Source organism: Synchiropus splendidus, chromosome 17, assembly GCF_027744825.2.
Source record: "Synchiropus splendidus isolate RoL2022-P1 chromosome 17, RoL_Sspl_1.0, whole genome shotgun sequence".
Classification (NCBI taxonomy): Eukaryota; Metazoa; Chordata; class Actinopteri; order Syngnathiformes; family Callionymidae; genus Synchiropus; species Synchiropus splendidus.
The window spans coordinates 5582692-5600249 of record NC_071350.1 but is presented as its reverse complement, the minus strand read 5'-3'; the positions used below and the strand labels follow the sequence as shown (position 1 = coordinate 5600249).

Here is a 17558-nt window from a genome sequence, read left to right as displayed (position 1 = left end):
ACATTGAAATGCCAATAAGAAAAGCAATTGCAAAAGCTCCAATGCTTCTTTCAGTTGACCTCCAGAGACATCATGTTCTCCACTGAGTAGACTAGTGAAGGCCAGTTTCCAGTACACTAAAAGAGAGTCTGTGATCGAGGCATTTGCTGTATATTTATTTCACCATCATCCTTCACTCAAGCTGCAACCAGATAATGTTCATCGCTGAAACAATGCAATGAAAACAAGAAGAAACCAATGATGCGATAATGTTTTATTGGAATACACAAGTTGGTTATGAAGTGCTCATAATTATGTAGTCAATAAAAAGTAATCCACCGAACAGAACAATAGTTTACAGTTATCCTAAATATAAAAAAAGACAGATCCAAATAGATTCACTGAATACATGTCTATCTAAAATGCTTTGTTCTGAGCATCTATACAGTGACATTCATCAGGGAGTCTTGGTTTTGCCTCCATCTCCTCACTCGGAGAATGATTGTCCGATCTGCACACTCTCGCATTGTTGGTGGAGTTGTGAGTCCTGGGATGGGAACTTCTTTCATTTGGCACAGCATGAACAGCCTGTTGTATTTCCTGCCGCCAGCTTCACACAATTAAAGAACACTGACAAACTATTCAAGTAAATATTGCTGTTTCCTCCCAGACTCCACCAGTGAGACCAAAGTGACACATCAATGATTCCGCCTTCTCAACAGAAGGCTGATGTACAGGTGCAGGGGCTGATCTGCTAAAGTTATGCGTGTATTTAAACAGGAGCGAAGTCAGAAAGTGCAGAATAACTTCTTTTTCAAGTGAGCGTGCCTTCGCCGGCTGCAGTGAACACTCACTTTCTGGAAAAAACTAATTTATTCATCATAAATAATCTGATCCATCAAGCCTAATAACAACTTTGCTTGACATTTAAAAGTAAAAGTGCTGTTGCGTATTTTTCAAGAGCGCTGTCCCAGGTTCTAAATGCTGTTGTGGCTTAAATCAAGTCCTGTATCATTTTCCACGTGTCACCTAACCAATTGAAACAGTCACATCCCCAACATTGTGCACATGTTCCACACAAGCAGTTCTGAGATACGTGTGCAGTAGGATATAAAAGAGTACAAACTGGGATCTTAGTAAATCAGCCCCATACTCTCCAAGAACTAGGGATGTCCCGATATCGATTCCAGTATTGGCACTCGCACCAATACTTGGCTATTTTGCTCGTTCTTCGTACTTGTACTGGTCCAATACTCACTCATGACAGCCCTGAATACCTACTACTGCAGTGTTATCTCGCTATATTCTGAAGATTCAGTGCATTGCAGGTTTTTACCCATCGCAGGTAGGTAGGTAAATACTCCCCGATGCGCACCGATGACTGTCGCCGGGCAGAGGTCCGCAGACCGTTCTATTTTTTACGGAGCTCCGTGCCGCTGAGGTTTATTCAGACACGAAATAAGTCGTGAAAACTGACGTGAACCTTGGAAATTGTCACAATAAAACTCTAACAACATGGACTGCGACTCCATGCTGTGTGACAAAACAGCTCATGATCGTAGTTTGAATTGTACTTTTAGCAGGAGAAACTCAACAGTTCACCCACCCATGCATCTGCACCGATGAGACTTTGATCAGCTGCTGCAAGAGAAATGGCTCTGACACTCGAGGATTTTGTCATGATTGTAGTTTTAAGCCTTCGATAATGACATTAGTAGTTACAGAGACTCTGATTTGATCTGATGATCTGCACAAACCCGCGCTATCCTGAGATTTCATTAGGCTGCTTCTACAATACTTCTCTTCACTATGGCGCTTCAACTGTCGCGCGTGTTCCCGGAACATCACCCCTCTGATAAGCGAGGGAACACTGTGTACATAAACCAGTTGGCAGTACCAGGATCTTCTATATTGTACTGCAGCACATGCACAGACTACCCAGGCTAAACTTGAAATGTTAAAGTGGCAGTTGTGTCATGTTCGTTCATTCTTTTATTATTGCCGTAATTTCCGGACTATAAGCCGCGGTCTGAACCCTGAGGCTTGTACAACTGCGCGGCTGATATATGGATTTTTACAGGCTGAAATCAGATGAACTCAGAAGCAATGAAATCTATGAAATTGGATTTACCCATAAAGCACTCAAAATGCGCTGTTTTCACCCATATGTCCACAGCTCCGGCAGCAGAGCCGATCTCCTAAAGGTCGGGTATCGAGAAGCAGCCGCTGATACCGGCAGTGCTGTCGGAACTTTGGGCATGCGGGCGAAAACAGCGCATTTTGAGTTATTTAATGCGAATAAAAGATGTGAGACGCTGTCTCAAGATGAAGCGCTTTCGGCTCAAAAGTCCGACATGAACACAAGCAAGTCGGGTTTTGACCACTGACTTGATCCCGGCTGGAGAGCTGCACCTTGTCTATAGTGAGAGCAGCGTGGAAAAATCAAGACACTCCGTATTTACACAGCTTGTTTCCGCTATTTCCTCACTCTGGATGCTGGACCCTGTTTTCAAAACTAGTTTTGATGCTGAGTGCACCACTGACCTGTCTACAGTGCAGACAGCACCACTGAACCTGCGGCTTATAGACCGGTGCGGCTTACGTATGAACAAGATAGTGGGTGTGGCTAATATTCCGGTGCGCTCTATAGTCTCGAAATTACGGTATTTAAATTAGTATTATTAAGTACTACTCAGTATTCAATATCTGCAAGTAGTCAAATGTCAGTACTCGTACTCGCTCAGCAAAAAAGTGATATCGGGACATCCCTACCAAGAACACAATATGCAGAGAGATTCGTGTGTTCTGGGTTGATGAAACGTGATCCCTTTTTAAATAGCAGTCTGTATGAATAACAGTCCATATGCAGAGGTCCGGAAATGGTTGATCCCGAGGTTTCTATAGATCCCACTGTCCACCACTGGGAAAGGAGTGATGATGAAGGATGCAGGATTATTAACGCGTGTGATTGGTAGCTTAGCTACATTAGCACAAACTGGGTGTTTATAATTCAAAAGCAATGTAACCGGATGTATGTAACCGGATTCAAAATATTCCATGTATAACTTATTTTATATGCTTAATTTTTCAACATCTATGAGTCAATTCTCGAGAGATCATTTCAGATCCAAACTGGGTGGTGAGTATCAATGTGACCCTCACAGGCAACATGACCAGATAAAAAAAAAAAAGATAGCGTGAATGAATATGGACTTTATTTTATTCAAGACTTTTCAAATAAATCTCCACTGATGTTTAAAAATCTGTCGAGCGGGTCAATGATAGCTGGTGTGTGGGGTGAAAGAAAACGGATGAATGGATGCTTACTTCTTTAAACAACTAGCGAAAATAAAATTCCCTGTCGTATCAAAAAATATCCATCAGTACAGAGTTGATGGCGCCACAGTTTATATGACTATACAGCGACCTACTTGTCTGTGATGCACTTCAAAAGGCTGCAGTTTGTTCCGAAGCGTTATGTAACAAGAGCATTCATTAAAACTAACTAAACTAAACTAACATTTTCCTTCCATTGCCGATAATAATTATTTACCACAAATGGATCAAACTAGTGAACACAGAGACCTCGGTGAGAAGCCAAGCCTGTGGGTTCTGATAGTTTACCACAGGAAAAACCTTCCACATTGCTTGTGTGACTTGAATTGCTTTTCTACACAAAGTCATTGACTCCAATAGAATAAATATGCCTCACTGAATGTGTGTAAAAAAGCTGATGAACATCACTTGGAAACAGGAATAATGTTACGAAGTACATAGTTTGGTTAAAAAAGAAAAAAAGACTATTGTTTAACACAGAATATGTCTTCCATTCATCTGAGTTACATATTTTTGGCACATTGCTTTTCAGACTTCATGTGTTGTATTTTCAAGCATGAAAGTAGCACAGATAGGTCCTTATAACTACAGACGTTTTTAAATGCCCACAGATCACCAACATGGAGCGCAGAAGTCAGAGGGAAGAAAAGGGACGCACTCCCTGTTTGCCCCTGCAAATGCCTTCCGGCTTGGCTTTTGGTTGGGCAAAGATGATGTGAGTGAGCTTCGATACAGTCCCCAAAGACGTGGAAAATCAATTTTGGGCCGAACCATCTCAGGCGGTCGAGTGAGCAGACTGTGACTGATGGATGTCAGGGTTGTCCCTTACTTCCAGATTGATTCTGGCTCAGCGACAACTGCCATCTGCCGCCACGTGACTGGTGGACAGTTGTTTGTTGCTTGCTAAAAATCACGTAGCATTTTAATTTACATTGTATCTTGAAGATAAATTGTTTTGGTGCCAAGTACAGAGAGGAGGAAACGCATAGAAATAATATTCAACTGATTCAATTACATTTTAGTAAGGGTTTGTAACTGCCTGAAACTGAAAGTTCAACAAGGCCGAACTAACTGAAGATGGGAAAAGCTCACATGACCCGCCGCTGTCAATTCATGGATCAGCTTTGAGTGCTTCTCAGTTGATTTTAGCCTCTTGTTGGAACAGTCAAACTGCGGCGAGAAGGTAAGGCGGTAGTTTTTCTGGAGGCACGCACCGTCAGTTTGAAAGATGCTCTTATCAGCCTACTCAAAAACATCTCCCTCCCACCTGGCTGCAGCTGAAAGCACAGCAAGGATCGTGTCCACCGGTGCTTTCAACAGCATCCACTTTATTCAGGAGGCAAGACTGAGCATGGCGTGTACTTTTACCATGTAATCCATGTACGACACAGCTGCCTGACCAAAGACGGTGTGCATGAATTAATTCCTCATCCTGTCATTGAACCAGTGTGGAGAACCCTCAGTCAATGACTTTAGCTTGATGAAAGGTGGGACATCTATCCAGGCCACTTTGTTAGCCCATTTATACATGCGATCTGTGGCATAAGTGCTCGTATTGGTGTGCGAAACATTTGTCACGCTCTCTAAAGAGCATGCTATAATAACACTTTATTGTTAGAATACAAATTCAACAGATTTCTATTCAACTCAGTTTTTCCTGCCCCAAAAGTGTTTGGAGATTCACAGTGAGTGGCCAGACTGGATCAATAAGAGCAGCGATGGGTGAGTCCAGCCCTTCAGAGATATTCATAAATAATATCATGGATTAAAGGCAACACAAAGAACTTCGGTGTCTCAGATTTTAGACCCTCGATGACTGAGACGGAGCAGTGACCAAACACCTTTACATTCACATCATCGCTCACATTGGTCTTGTTGGTTCCGACTGCTGTGAATACAAGCCAGTGATGGGATGGATACAAGGAGGCAGGGAGAGCTGATGTCTTCTTCTGTGAGCCTTTCCTCCTGCTGTGTTAGAAGCTCACCAAGGCATACACCATACTACAGAGAAACAAAATGTGTGACAGTATTGGATTAAAGAAAGACTGAAGAAAGTAGGATTTGAATGCAGCTCACCTGTAGAGATAGTAGAAGAAAGACAGCAGGTAAAATCCAAGTTTACACCAGGACTCCTTTTGGCAATAGTTTAGAATGTCTGCATTCATCACACTGACAGGATCATACATGACCTCTGACCCATCAGCTGGCCGGTGGAAAAACCTGAGCGACGCGTCAAGAAGAGGAGTCAGACCAGACAGACTCATGATGCATCTGCTGTGGGAGACGGCATCAGTACCTCCACAGATGGTAGAAGAGCAAAGGGATATTGAGACCAAGCGTGACCCACTCTCCAGCACACATGAACATCAGACAGAAGAGTCCATGGATGGAGTACTCCGGGACCACCAGCTAATCCAGGACACACACACACACACACAAGAAGTCAGCTGACACAACCCCGTCCCCACACACTTACAAATTCTCACTGAATTCGTTCGGCAGAACATGAAAGAAAAATCACGCTGCATACACTTTCACACCGAATGTGGTGATGACTCACTGCTGTGACAAGTGCACAGTGATTTCAGGAAGTTGCGAGCTGGCGAAAGTTGCTGATTGGCAACTTATTCTTCACACTCACTGACAGGACAAAGAATCGAACATTTAAACACCTTTGTCGCCCGTGAATGAGCCAAATGGAGTCGTTCTTGGATGATGTGTGTAGAATTCATCTGCTATCTTTGGATATGAAACAAGCCTCTCAGCCACACCAGTTCAATTCTCCCTTCTTCTAGCACATTGGAGGCAACACTATATAGCTAGTGAGATTTCCACTCTGCATGTCGAACTCGATCGGGGACAAATTCAACAATGTCATGTTCAAGCTTTGCCGTTTGGCAGGTCAGCAAGTGAGGATTATAAATGTCAACAATTGTTCTGGAAAGTTCCTAAAAACAGATGCAGTTACGGAGGAAATGAAGAGTAAGGGGCGTTGATATCAGGTTCTATCAAAACAACTCTTAATAAATACCATTGAATGGATATGGATTTTGATGTGTGTGGCCCCAGCACGATTGAGTCTGATGCTGCAGACCACTTGAACCACCGTGAAGGAGCACACGATCAAAGGGCCCCGATTCACCTCTTAAAACCTGAGCTTATCTATAGTTTCACTTTTCAGAAGGGATAGGAATCACTTAGGAGTAAAGTTGTTTTTGCAAAGAAGAACCTTGTTAGTGGACAGCCATTATTTACAATGCTGACAAAACAATTGTATTATAGTTTCCATGTCACATGAAGCTGGAAACTTTCTTCTCAAAACTGTTTTCATTGTTGTTGCAGTCTTTTTTCTTACTGAAATGGCTGTAATGTGGTTGTATCGCTACATGATGGTGCTAGCAATGTCTCTAAATGTGTCTAGTTGACCATCATATAAAGTAAAAAAGTACCATGGCAGTGAAAGACAAAAATATACATGTGTTGACGGGGGGACCTTGGGGTCGACTGGGTAAATCATTACATGAGTTAAGAAGATTCCACTAAAGGACTCCACTACTTTGAGAAAATAGGTTCATCGGGACATATTATCTGATCATTGTCGATAGCACTGACTGACTGACAAAGACAAGTGAAGTATCCAGGAGCAGTGGCAGCATGTGGTGCAGTTCTGTTACTCACTCTGCGGAGAAGGTTGCAGATTCGCTCAATGTTGAGAATCCTTTCTCTCTGGGACAAAAAGACAGAGAAAGACAAATCAATCCAAATGTTGACTTTGAGACTTGTAGAGCTACTTCCCTTTCTTCCTCATCCCCAATTTTGTGAACCCCACTTGCCCTCATGGCCAGCCTCCAGCATAGTTTTAACGCTGGACTTGTCTTTTTGGGTGTACTTTTTGGTATTTGAACTTTGTGGATAACGTCTGAGAGTTCCTCCACTCTTGGGGCTAAACCTGGCCTCCATGCTTCCTTTTATCTATGACACGTGTCAAGTTTTGATGCCTTTTGAGTGTGAATAGAGATTTTTGGTTTCATATTTGAAACACTTCTGCTGGTATTCCTGCCATCTTGTTCTCCCTACAGTGAGCTCAGACATTCTGTAGAGGGGCAGAATTGTGCTAAAAGATTTAAGATTTAAAAGGGAGACTGGTGTTCCGTAATGTTACAGCGAATATGTTACAGGTAATATTACAGTTGTCGTTGCCGTTCTATGAACATATATTTGGTTTGACCCTCAACTTAAAGTCCTTGACCCTTGTGCAATTGAGTTTGACAGCCCTGACGCCAAGATTGAAATGTAATGGGACAAAAAAAATCCAAACATTAGTGTCAAGACTAATGTTTGGATTTTTTTGTCCCATTACATTCTGTCCCTGTGGCTCAAGATATATCTGTTTCAACACATAACATCATATGGAACAAGCTTAACTACAAATGTTATTCAACTTGAATATGAAAAATCCCTCTCACTCTGTAAAACCAAAGCCAGAATAATTCCAGATTTTTGCATTGCGTATTTATAGTTGGGGAAGCTAGTTCTGCTGGCCAGTAGTTTTACAATCATCCTGTACTTGTGCCATATGAGCAGTGTGGTGTAGCACCACGAGAGTTGCCTTATGTTCTCCTGAGGCCACCGTAGCTGAGCTTTGTGAAGTCTCCTCCTGCTTCAAGTGTTCCACTATTATCCCAGCATCACATGAGGACAGACCAGTCACTCAGACTTCTGAAGTCTTTTGAACGCCTGGTGTACCTACCACCTTCTGACCCATGAGCTGCTACACTTCTGCATTGCTCCTCTGAGGCAAAGCTCCACTGTGTTCTGACAGAAATGTGATGTAAGCTGTGAGGCCAAGAAGAGACTCTCCTTTAGATAGGACGGCTTGAGATGACCTCTTAGAAAAAGAGCAACTCCTATAGTCACAAAAACAGCAAGTCCCTGCTGCCTATGCAGCCTATACGTTAAGCACACTTGCGCTTATAGTCTCCCCACCACTCAGCTGTTTTTATTTCAGCTCTACTGTATTGGAGCTGCGTTCTATTTCGCAGGTGTTTCAGTGAGAGCATCCACCCCCTGGAGCTGGCAGGCCTCCACACTCCCACGGTCTGTTTTCACAGTTTCCTCTCCCACAACTTGCCACTCTTCCTTCAGAGTTCAGATGCAGGTTCACATGCTTGCAAGGACATTTGCTGCTGCCGCTCATTAATCACAGCAGTGTTTTGACCACTATTTACTGTACATGTGCTGCGAAGAGACTATCAGATGATCAGAGCTCAGGTCGTGTTCTCACTCCAGCGATTTGCATCAACTACTTGAGTTAACTGGAATGAGTGGCTGAGATGTCTGGAGTGAAGCCTGCATATAAATGAGCTGAGGTAAACATGACATGGCTATAGTGGCAGGGACAGTCAGATGAGAGCTTGTAGCGAAGTCATCTCCTGGTAGAATGAAGCACACGCTGGCTGTAAAGACATTCAAAAGGCCTTTCATCGATAAAGGTTGTCGCAACAGTGCCATGGACAAAAGAAAGATGAACCCTGATTCACTGGTTTTGGACTCTAGAAAGAATTCTCTTGGAGAGTTGGCAAGCATGTCCAACAGCCGAGGTTAGATGAAGGTGTTTTATCTCCTCTCTGAGTTATGATTGTACTCTCTGTCTGGGATTGAGGTGACCAAGCAAAAAAAATTCACTGGCTACTCTGGAGAACTGTTTGATGTTCATTTACAGTATCACTACAATGATGGGGATATATGTAAACTCTCAGTCACAGGGCTAGTTTTTGAAAATGCTGAGCAGTAGTAGTGATGTCTCAATGATGCTTCATGAAACAGTGTCCTTGTTTTCAGAGGCCACTAGATGGCACACAGTGCGGCATAATATTTCCCTTTTGGACAACTATTTCAGTGAAACCTCACATTATTTTTATACCAAGAGCGCCACCTACTGAGCTCTAAATATTAGGACGCTGTTTCACTGAAGCCTCATCAACCCATCACTGCTGAGCGGCATTATCGCTGTGCTAACACCATGACACCAAGACTCTGTCACACAGTTAGAGGGGAAAAACACAATAGTCTAGATTAGATTAGATGGGATTCCAAAAACAGCTGTGTTCATTCAAAAACATGTGACGTAAAATGACATTTGTTGACATATGCCTCACTCAGCAAGATTTCAAATCTCTTCAGCCTTGTGTCTTTGTTCACATGTAGCGATTTCCTGGTTGCCCAGAGATTTAGAGGTGAGAGGAGCTCGTTCTTACCGCTCTGGTGGGATTGCTCTGATCGATGGGGTTCTTGAAATCTGTCCGGAGCTCATCGAATGCAATGATCTGCAAAAAAATAAAAACACACATTGATTCAAAAGTTCATTAAATCAATGATATATCAGTGCTCTATGATAATGTATGCAGCGTGTTTATGGTAGATGACCTTGATGCCACTTACTTTTAACATGAGCTCAACAAATGGAGGTAGAAAAGCACCTTTTTATTGACGGGACTTTTGTCAAGTAGCTTTTGATTCTCATTTCATCCGTCATATCTTGAGATTCATAAATCGAAAACATGTGGGAACAGCAGGATGAGCGACAGTTTCAAAGAGTTAAGTAAATTTCGACATTTTTGGGACACTGCCTGTGCCCCCTTGTCGTGTCATAGCAAATATGGCACCCCTCTCAGTAAAAGTTCGACAGCAGGAATCTCATCAAAACTTCTAAAATAGCTTTCCATTCAAAACAGTGTGTCCAGATTCAACCATAAACACACTACAATTCTTTAGTTGTTATGATCTGTAATTTGTCTTTATGTTTCACGTGCACACGATTGTGGTGACATTTTGGTTTAGAGACCAGCATTTACAATGTCTTTGAAATTGCACAGGTATTGCCAAATGCATACAAGACTCTACTGGAATAAGAAAAAATATTGAGCTCATGGTACGAAAAAGAAAAACAAACAGCCCTGATGCAAAAACAAAAATAACTTTACTGGCAGTGTCATCGATTTTAGACACAGCTCAGAATTATTATTCATAACAAATGATCGGAGCTGTAGACCAGAGGAGAAAACTCATGTTCTTCTGGCCTGGATAGAAATTCCTGAGGAAACCCATGCAGCCCAATAACTAATAAACTACCCTTCACTTAATACATTTCAACAGGAATGTGGGAGATTTATGCCTCCTCCATGACTATATATATATATATAAATCAAATTAGGCAGCTATAACCCTGGGACGAAGGGTCCTGTCATTAGAAACATCCATCCTTCAATTCCATGACTCAGAGAGAATCATAGCAAAAAGGCATCTTTCTGTGACAATGTGTCATGAATGATTGACGGCTTGGAAACATCTCTTGTCACAGTGGTATTTTCCCGATGTGAGGCGATATGGCTCCCCCATCTTTCACACTCTTATAAACAGATACAGTTTCCATAGCAACACAGGGCACCCATCATTGGGCTCCATGGTTACTATGGCAGTGAAGAAGACCATGTGATTGGTCGGGGACCCAGTGAAGTGGGGTTCTCTACCCATAAGCAGACTAAGGGAAGGAAGGGAGCCAAATCAGAGTTGCTTAAGCCTTCACATGTTGGAGTGGCGAAGCAGACACATGGTCATTTGCTGCGTGCTTCACGCAGACACGCCGCCTGACTCATATGGAGTCTCACCCGCTTCGTCAACAGCGCTGTTAGTCACTTCAAGTCTCATCTTCGTAATGATGTATTTTCAGTATCACATCAGCGCTACCTGCATGGTTGGAAGGTTAGAGGTGAGAGATAAAAGCCTCTGTGTTTGCTGAGCCTCTCATTGTGTAACCAGATGAGTGCATCAGTCGCCGGTGAAATCTATGTCGATTCCAAATGAAAAACAGGATGCACAAGCATCAAAGTTCTGGCACATTTTTGGCGCAAAAAACAGAGGCAAAAGAGAGAGTTTTCCATACTGCCGAGGGAGGTGTTTGTGTCTTTATAAATCGTATTATTTAGTCAATACACCAAGCAGTTTTTGTCCAATAACAAAGTCACCTGTCACTAGAGTGGTAAAACTGCAATGTGCAAGAACACCTTCTGTCAGAAACGCTTTGGGGCTAAATTGTTTCAGTGATAGAAGAGAGCCTGTGTCATCACAGAGCTCAGCTTTGATTCAACAGAAGAAAACGCTGCAGGATTCAATGACCAAGGTCCAACTGAGCTCTACACCCCAGTGTGACCCTCGGCCAAGTTAATCCAGCAACCTCAGAGGGGCGATACTGAGCAGCTGTGTTAGCATCTACTTGGATCGGGTTTTATTAGTATTGAGAAAAATAATAAACCTGTGTTTTTGTTTATCTGCTATTATTGAGCATGTTTCTGAACTCATGCAAGAGACTCATTCAAGAGACTCCCCTTCTGTTCCACACACAGATATGATGTCATGTCATTCCCGCCCATCAAAATGTGAATAGAAGGTCGAATAATACTACTGCCTGAGCATATTTCTTCACACCAATTTCTACATGTTCACTTTCATTCCCATTTTCTCCTCTCTAAACTGTGAATAAACACCCCAAATTCCATTCTTACCGTTGCAAAATTAATCAAATTTGCCCCTTTGAAAGATGAAAAGTGTGAAGTCATCACCATTGTCATAGTCCCTTGCATACTGTCGTCATTATTATTATCATTTTCTTTCACCTTGACATCAGTGCAGGGGATTTAGCTTGGGTGTTGCATTCCTGAGGGAAAGAGTAATGTGCATCCACCCTCTCAAGGGCTCACCTCCTGCAGGATTCACAAACCAGTGAGGTTGTGTGGTGTTTTGCACCAGTCGAGGCCAAAGGCTTGGGAAGTCCAACCCCCAGATTCATGACAGCTGTTGTAAGAAATAGACTGCTAAGACTGGTATGTGCGTGTGGGGTTGGTGGGCAAAGGGTGGCGCCGCCTAACTCAACTAGCACACACTCAACTAGCTCTGTGAACACTCTTATCAGTTGGTTGTCTGGTGTTGCTTGCTTCACCTAGGTTGAAACTGTGTATGCTTGACTGGCTGGAACAAAAACCTCCACTACTCAAGCCATTTGAGGACCGATTTCCCATCATTGGATTGGACTCTCATCCTCTCAGGAGTTGCCTTGGGTCATGAGCATGTGTGGCTTGCTGAACACCCCCTGACTCAGAGGTTGTACGTTGGGATTCTCTTCTTTTATGAACTAAAAGGCAGCTCCCAGTACAGTACAAAACAGTACAAGTGTTCTGCAGCTTACATCTTGAACAGGCGGAACAGACACATTCTTTCCTGTGTATTGTTCTCTGGCAAACTCAATTTTCACCAAAGAGTGATCGGATATTAAAACAGTTGAGAGGAGAGTACCACTCCAGAAAGCGTCCATTGTTCTGCTGTAAGGTAGATTTGGCAGGTCCAAATATTTGGTTAGGGTCTTCTGATAATGTCCTGTCAGAAAGACCCAACTGTAGCAACTGGGCAATTGAGTAGGAAAACAATTTTATTTTGGTGAGAAGGCGAGTTTGGGATTGTTGTTTCATATTTGTGCGAGTCTGACTCAAAACCATGTTTCGGTCAGTTACAGAGAAGATCACCAGGGTGCTTATTGTTGCCACCTGGTCAAGTTTAAAAAACATTGCTCTCATGAAGTGGCTGAAAAACAATAAAAATCCAGAAGAGGAAATGTATTACTGTCAATATATAGAGTAGTTGGCAGTTTAGATTAATCTTGTGAGCTTGTTTAATGTTCTTACCATGTTTCCCTTCAAACATTTAGTTGCAGATCTTTTTTTCCATTTAAACTGATGTTTAACAGGTATGGCTCTTGATATTTTTGCAGTTGTTTCGAGGGCTGTAGCACAGCATGTCGCCTTATCAAATGAATGGCCCTTTGACTTGTTGAAAAAAAAAACATTTGATGCACTTTCAGATTTGTATTTGAAAATATCTAATTGTGAAAAACACATGATGTATTCAACGGCAAAGAGCTTTCGATAAGTTGTGTTCCAAGTTAAGATGCTGTGATGCTGCTAATACTACTATGCAGTGATGGGTAGATGAGGTTTCATGACACAGTGTCGAAGGGTTGATGATACAGCGTCCTGATTTTCAGAGGCTGCCATATTGCACTGTCTGCTGCAAAATGTTTAGACTTCAACAACTGAGTCTCAAAAACCATACGTCCTTTCTAAACCAAGAGCGCCATCTAGTGGCCTCTGAAAATTAGGACACTGTTTCATCAACCCTGTAATACTGTTTCATGACACCTCATCTGTCAATCACTACTAGTATGGTATACAGTTTTCCTTTTGTGACTGAATTTTTGGGTGGAATACAGCAAACAGCAAATATCACAAACGTGTCACTGCATTTTTGTGTTTTGGTGGACATTCCACAACATACATTGCCTGAAATGGGACAGCAACATCTGGACAGCTATCAGTCAAGAGGACAAAGATAAGGAAGGGAAGACTGACATTGTAGAAAAAGCAGGTGATGTGAAAGCAGAACCATAAGTATTCTGTGTTATGCTGCCATTTCAACACTGCACTACTACTACTACTACTACTACTACTACTACAACTACTACTAATAATAATAATAATAATAATAATAATAATAATAATAAGTGATACTACTTAGTTGTGAATGAACCATCTCATTTATTTATTATTGGACTCAGTAGCCTCCATGAATGATGACACAAAATACTTTTACACTTTGTGGTTTTTTTTTTCTTTGATGTCAGATATTTCTTTGTGTGATGCGTTTGCTGTTGCTTGCTGTTCATGCAGTGTTTGAACCTGAGCACTGATGTGCGGTGTTGTGTTTGTGTGACGGCGAAAACCCACCTGCCAAATGACGAAGAAGATGAGGGCGGCACACAGAACCAGGGTGAGCATGTAGCAGAAGGCCGCAAAGGTGAACGCCATGGCTGAGCCGGCCAGCCTGATGGTGGGTAGGGTCGAGAGAGAGAAAGGGAATGTCCCCTGTTCTCTGCCTCTCTTTGGCGATTGCCCCCCGCTGAGTGGAGGTTGCTGTCTTTTATCTGACCCCCTAGGGTGTTTCTGGACTGGCCTACCTGGCCAACTTTTTCTTGTCCACTACCTCCTCTTGTTGGATTTATGGAAGCCCGATTCTGCTCCTTGTGCTTCAGTCAGAGTCCACAAGGTAGAATGTCAGTCTCCTCCTGCTCCTCATATTTTATTTTAAGTTGGACTTTCAAACTCAACATGTGTGTTCACGCACAGCAAAGCACCACAAAAGGGAGCATGGCTTGAAGCGGTTTAGTAGTCGCTCTATGGCTTTCAGATGACTCTACACATTCACCTACTTGAGAGCAAAACTCACATCCACATGAGCTCTCCTAAAGTATATTACAAGAAGAGTGGCAGTGGTAATTATAAACAGAGAGTTACAAACGATAACAGTTTCAGGCAGCGCGGACCGATATCATGACTGGTATTTAGAAGAATATACCTGGCTCTGCTCGGAGATGCATCTGCCAAAGAAAAGTCCGCTCTGTCCTCGTCTCGTTCAATTTGGGTCGACACCATGTTAGAGAAGTGTGCCGAGCATTTTTCTCTCAGATTTCTCCATGAGCATGCAAGCTTGAGTGAGGAGCAACCACCTGCAGAACATCTATCTAGGTGGTGAGCTGCATCTGCACTGACAGTGAGATCTGTCAGATAATCCCTTTGAAAGTTGTTTGGTCCTCTCTGTTGTTCTCCTGAACACACCAGACCTGAATTGGATTCCTGAGTCTACAGTTGCCGTCTACCTCCTTCTCTTTCTCAGGGAGGGAAAAAAATTCTATCACGCTTGATGTCTTAACCATCGACCAATAGCATTGTAGCTTCTCCCTCTCTCACCCTCTCTCTTCTCTCTCATTTGCTTTCCCTCGTCTCCTGCCTGCCCCTCTCTCACTTTCACATTCATGCATTTCCATAATGCCTTGTTCCCCAATGATTTACGAGGGGGCAGGGCAGGATACAAATGTTTGCCTTTTGTCTGCCTCTCCACCAAATATCCTTTCAGTCGAGCCATTAGTGACTTCAGACATTTTTCCATCCACTTTACAGCCATACTCACAGTCAGCACACGCTGTGCTCTTTTCATCTGCTGGGTGTCATTTCTTCGACCCCACTGATCTCCAGCACCAGCGACTGGATGTGTCGAGCTGAGCTGAGAGCTATCCGAAGATCGTGAGGAACGTGTTTGAAAAGGGACGATTCAAAAGTCTTTGACCTGTAGCCCAGGCGGCTGTATCATGAAGTGACAGGATTTCTTCACCTTGATCTCATTTAGATGATTTAGAACACAATGTAGAATTGATAAAGAGAAACAACAGACAAGAATTTATAGAGAATTTGACCCTGAGTTTGGCTGAGTGTTAGATGTCATCCACATATAAATTTAATTTCAGTGATTGTTTGACCTGCTTTCAAGGTTTGAAAGTGACAGACTGTGCATAGATTGTTCTATTGCCAGAAATACTGCGTAGTGTTTTACAGATGGTTTCATTTTTACAGTTGAAGTATGAGTTATCCTGAATTTCCATGAGGTACGGTGGAGGAGGGCGGCGCACTTTTCCACCGAGCATGGCTCTCTGTCATGCGAGAATCGTCGATCATGTTTGCACTGCTCTTTCACAGTAAAATGCGAATAACATCTACACATAGGGATCGATGTTATGCCAGAAATGGCAAGGAATAATTAGGGCCAGTCCAGGGAATTTGGGGGCCGTCGGCAAAAATAGAATAGTTAAGAATGTTAGCCTTTCGCATCATGCTATTAAACATGATAGAAAGTGAATGATCTGCATTTTCTCTATTCTGTTAATAATATAATATCAAGGATGTACAGAAATGTGTGGACGAAGCCGAATAAAACGCCTGAACAAACACTGAATATGAAATGCAGCTACAGTTTTCACTTTTATTTATTTATTTAATACTGCAGAAATAATTTGAAAAACATTTTGTGACGAAGTAGACTGTATTTTGACGTTTTGGTTTGCAAACAAAGCACAAAAAAGTTTTTCTTTTATATTTTAAACATGCATTCTAAAAAAAAACAAAAACAAAAGTGGATTAAAGTAGACAACAAATGAATTATTAGAATTAGAAAGAGAATAAAATACCTGGCTAACTTCAATGTTCAACACTGTGTGCAGACAGAGAATAACATTTTACGTTGAAGCGTCACCATGACGACGGAGCACATTGCGCTTGATAAGTCTAGCAAAGTGGTCAAATAAGAAGCAAACACGCCAGTTCACTTCTCAGTGTTGAGCAAGGTATCTGAACTGTTGAAGAGTCATTGTTACCGTTATTGTTCTGAAGACAATGGCAGGCCATTGGTCCTACTACTGAAATTTTCGGCTCTGTGTTTGTGTTTGTCCAAGCCAAGCACTCACATAGTGCACCCAGATGGAATGGACGGAGCGGTGTGGGAGACAGGAACTGGAGCAGCGTTAGATCCGGTTGCAGCCTCCAATGTCTTTTCTGGAACCAAACAACAAGTTATTATCCGACCAGCTGCAGGCACTCAATGAAAAATCCATTTGCAATGAAACCAAAGATACATTCTCTTAGGTGGACACGCATGTTACAAACAGCGGCAAACTTTGGGTCAATATTGAACGATGACTCCTGTTTTATTACAGAGTAATAACACTGCACAGACTGTAGCATAGCAGAAGCTAAGATTAATTTCCTTTGTCTTCATGAGAAAGTCAACATTATCCCGCACAATTCCACCTGAACAAATGTTACTTTTCATGTCATGTGTCAGGGTCATGTTTAGAGCCGCCTGTAGATGTTTGTGTGGAGTTCTAGCATCTTAAGGAAGGTTTGACTTTGAGGCGATGACTCTTAGAAATCTGGGTCAGTGTGTTTGCTGGGCTATTTTAGTTAACTATAAAGCATTTGGGGATTTCCCACATTCCAGCAAAACCGTGTTGGCATGACAGAGTTTTGACAGTCCGTCGTAAGCAACAAGGTTATTTTTTTTCCCTCTGAAGAAGATTCTATGTAGAGATGTGACACGTGTGTTGATGAAACATGTGATCTGTCTACCTTGTTTTGAATAGAAAAGCTTTGTTGTGTGCGTTTATTCAAGTCACCTGTAGGAGATTGATTCCAGATGCTGTGAGTTTCAGCTTCCTTGCCGTCCATGTAAGATAACAGACATGGAAGGCAGCACTGCACAGATGCTGTCTGGCGGAGGAGGGCAGCTTCAGTTGTACTGTTGGAAAGCTA

The 17558-nt window shown here is 42.4% G+C and overlaps 1 protein-coding gene across 2 annotated transcripts; it reads right to left on the bottom strand.

Annotated features, from left to right (window-relative positions):
• Window positions 1–238: 238 nt before the first annotated feature.
• On the bottom strand, window positions 239–15102 carry cnih2 (cornichon family AMPA receptor auxiliary protein 2). 2 transcript variants are annotated; one of them, XM_053848010.1, is made up of 7 exons: window positions 14776–15102; window positions 14148–14446; window positions 9573–9641; window positions 6994–7041; window positions 5612–5724; window positions 5392–5535; window positions 239–5316 (listed from the first exon to the last, which is right to left on the bottom strand). In XM_053848010.1, exons 2-7 carry the CDS (start codon window positions 14226–14228, stop codon window positions 5289–5291), a joined length of 483 nt encoding a protein of 160 aa, XP_053703985.1. In that variant the 5' UTR covers window positions 14229–14446; window positions 14776–15102; the 3' UTR covers window positions 239–5288. The 2 variants fall into 2 exon arrangements, with proteins under 2 accessions (XP_053703985.1, XP_053703984.1); XM_053848009.1 differs by having other exon boundaries at window positions 14148–15102.
• Window positions 15103–17558: the final 2456 nt, after the last annotated feature.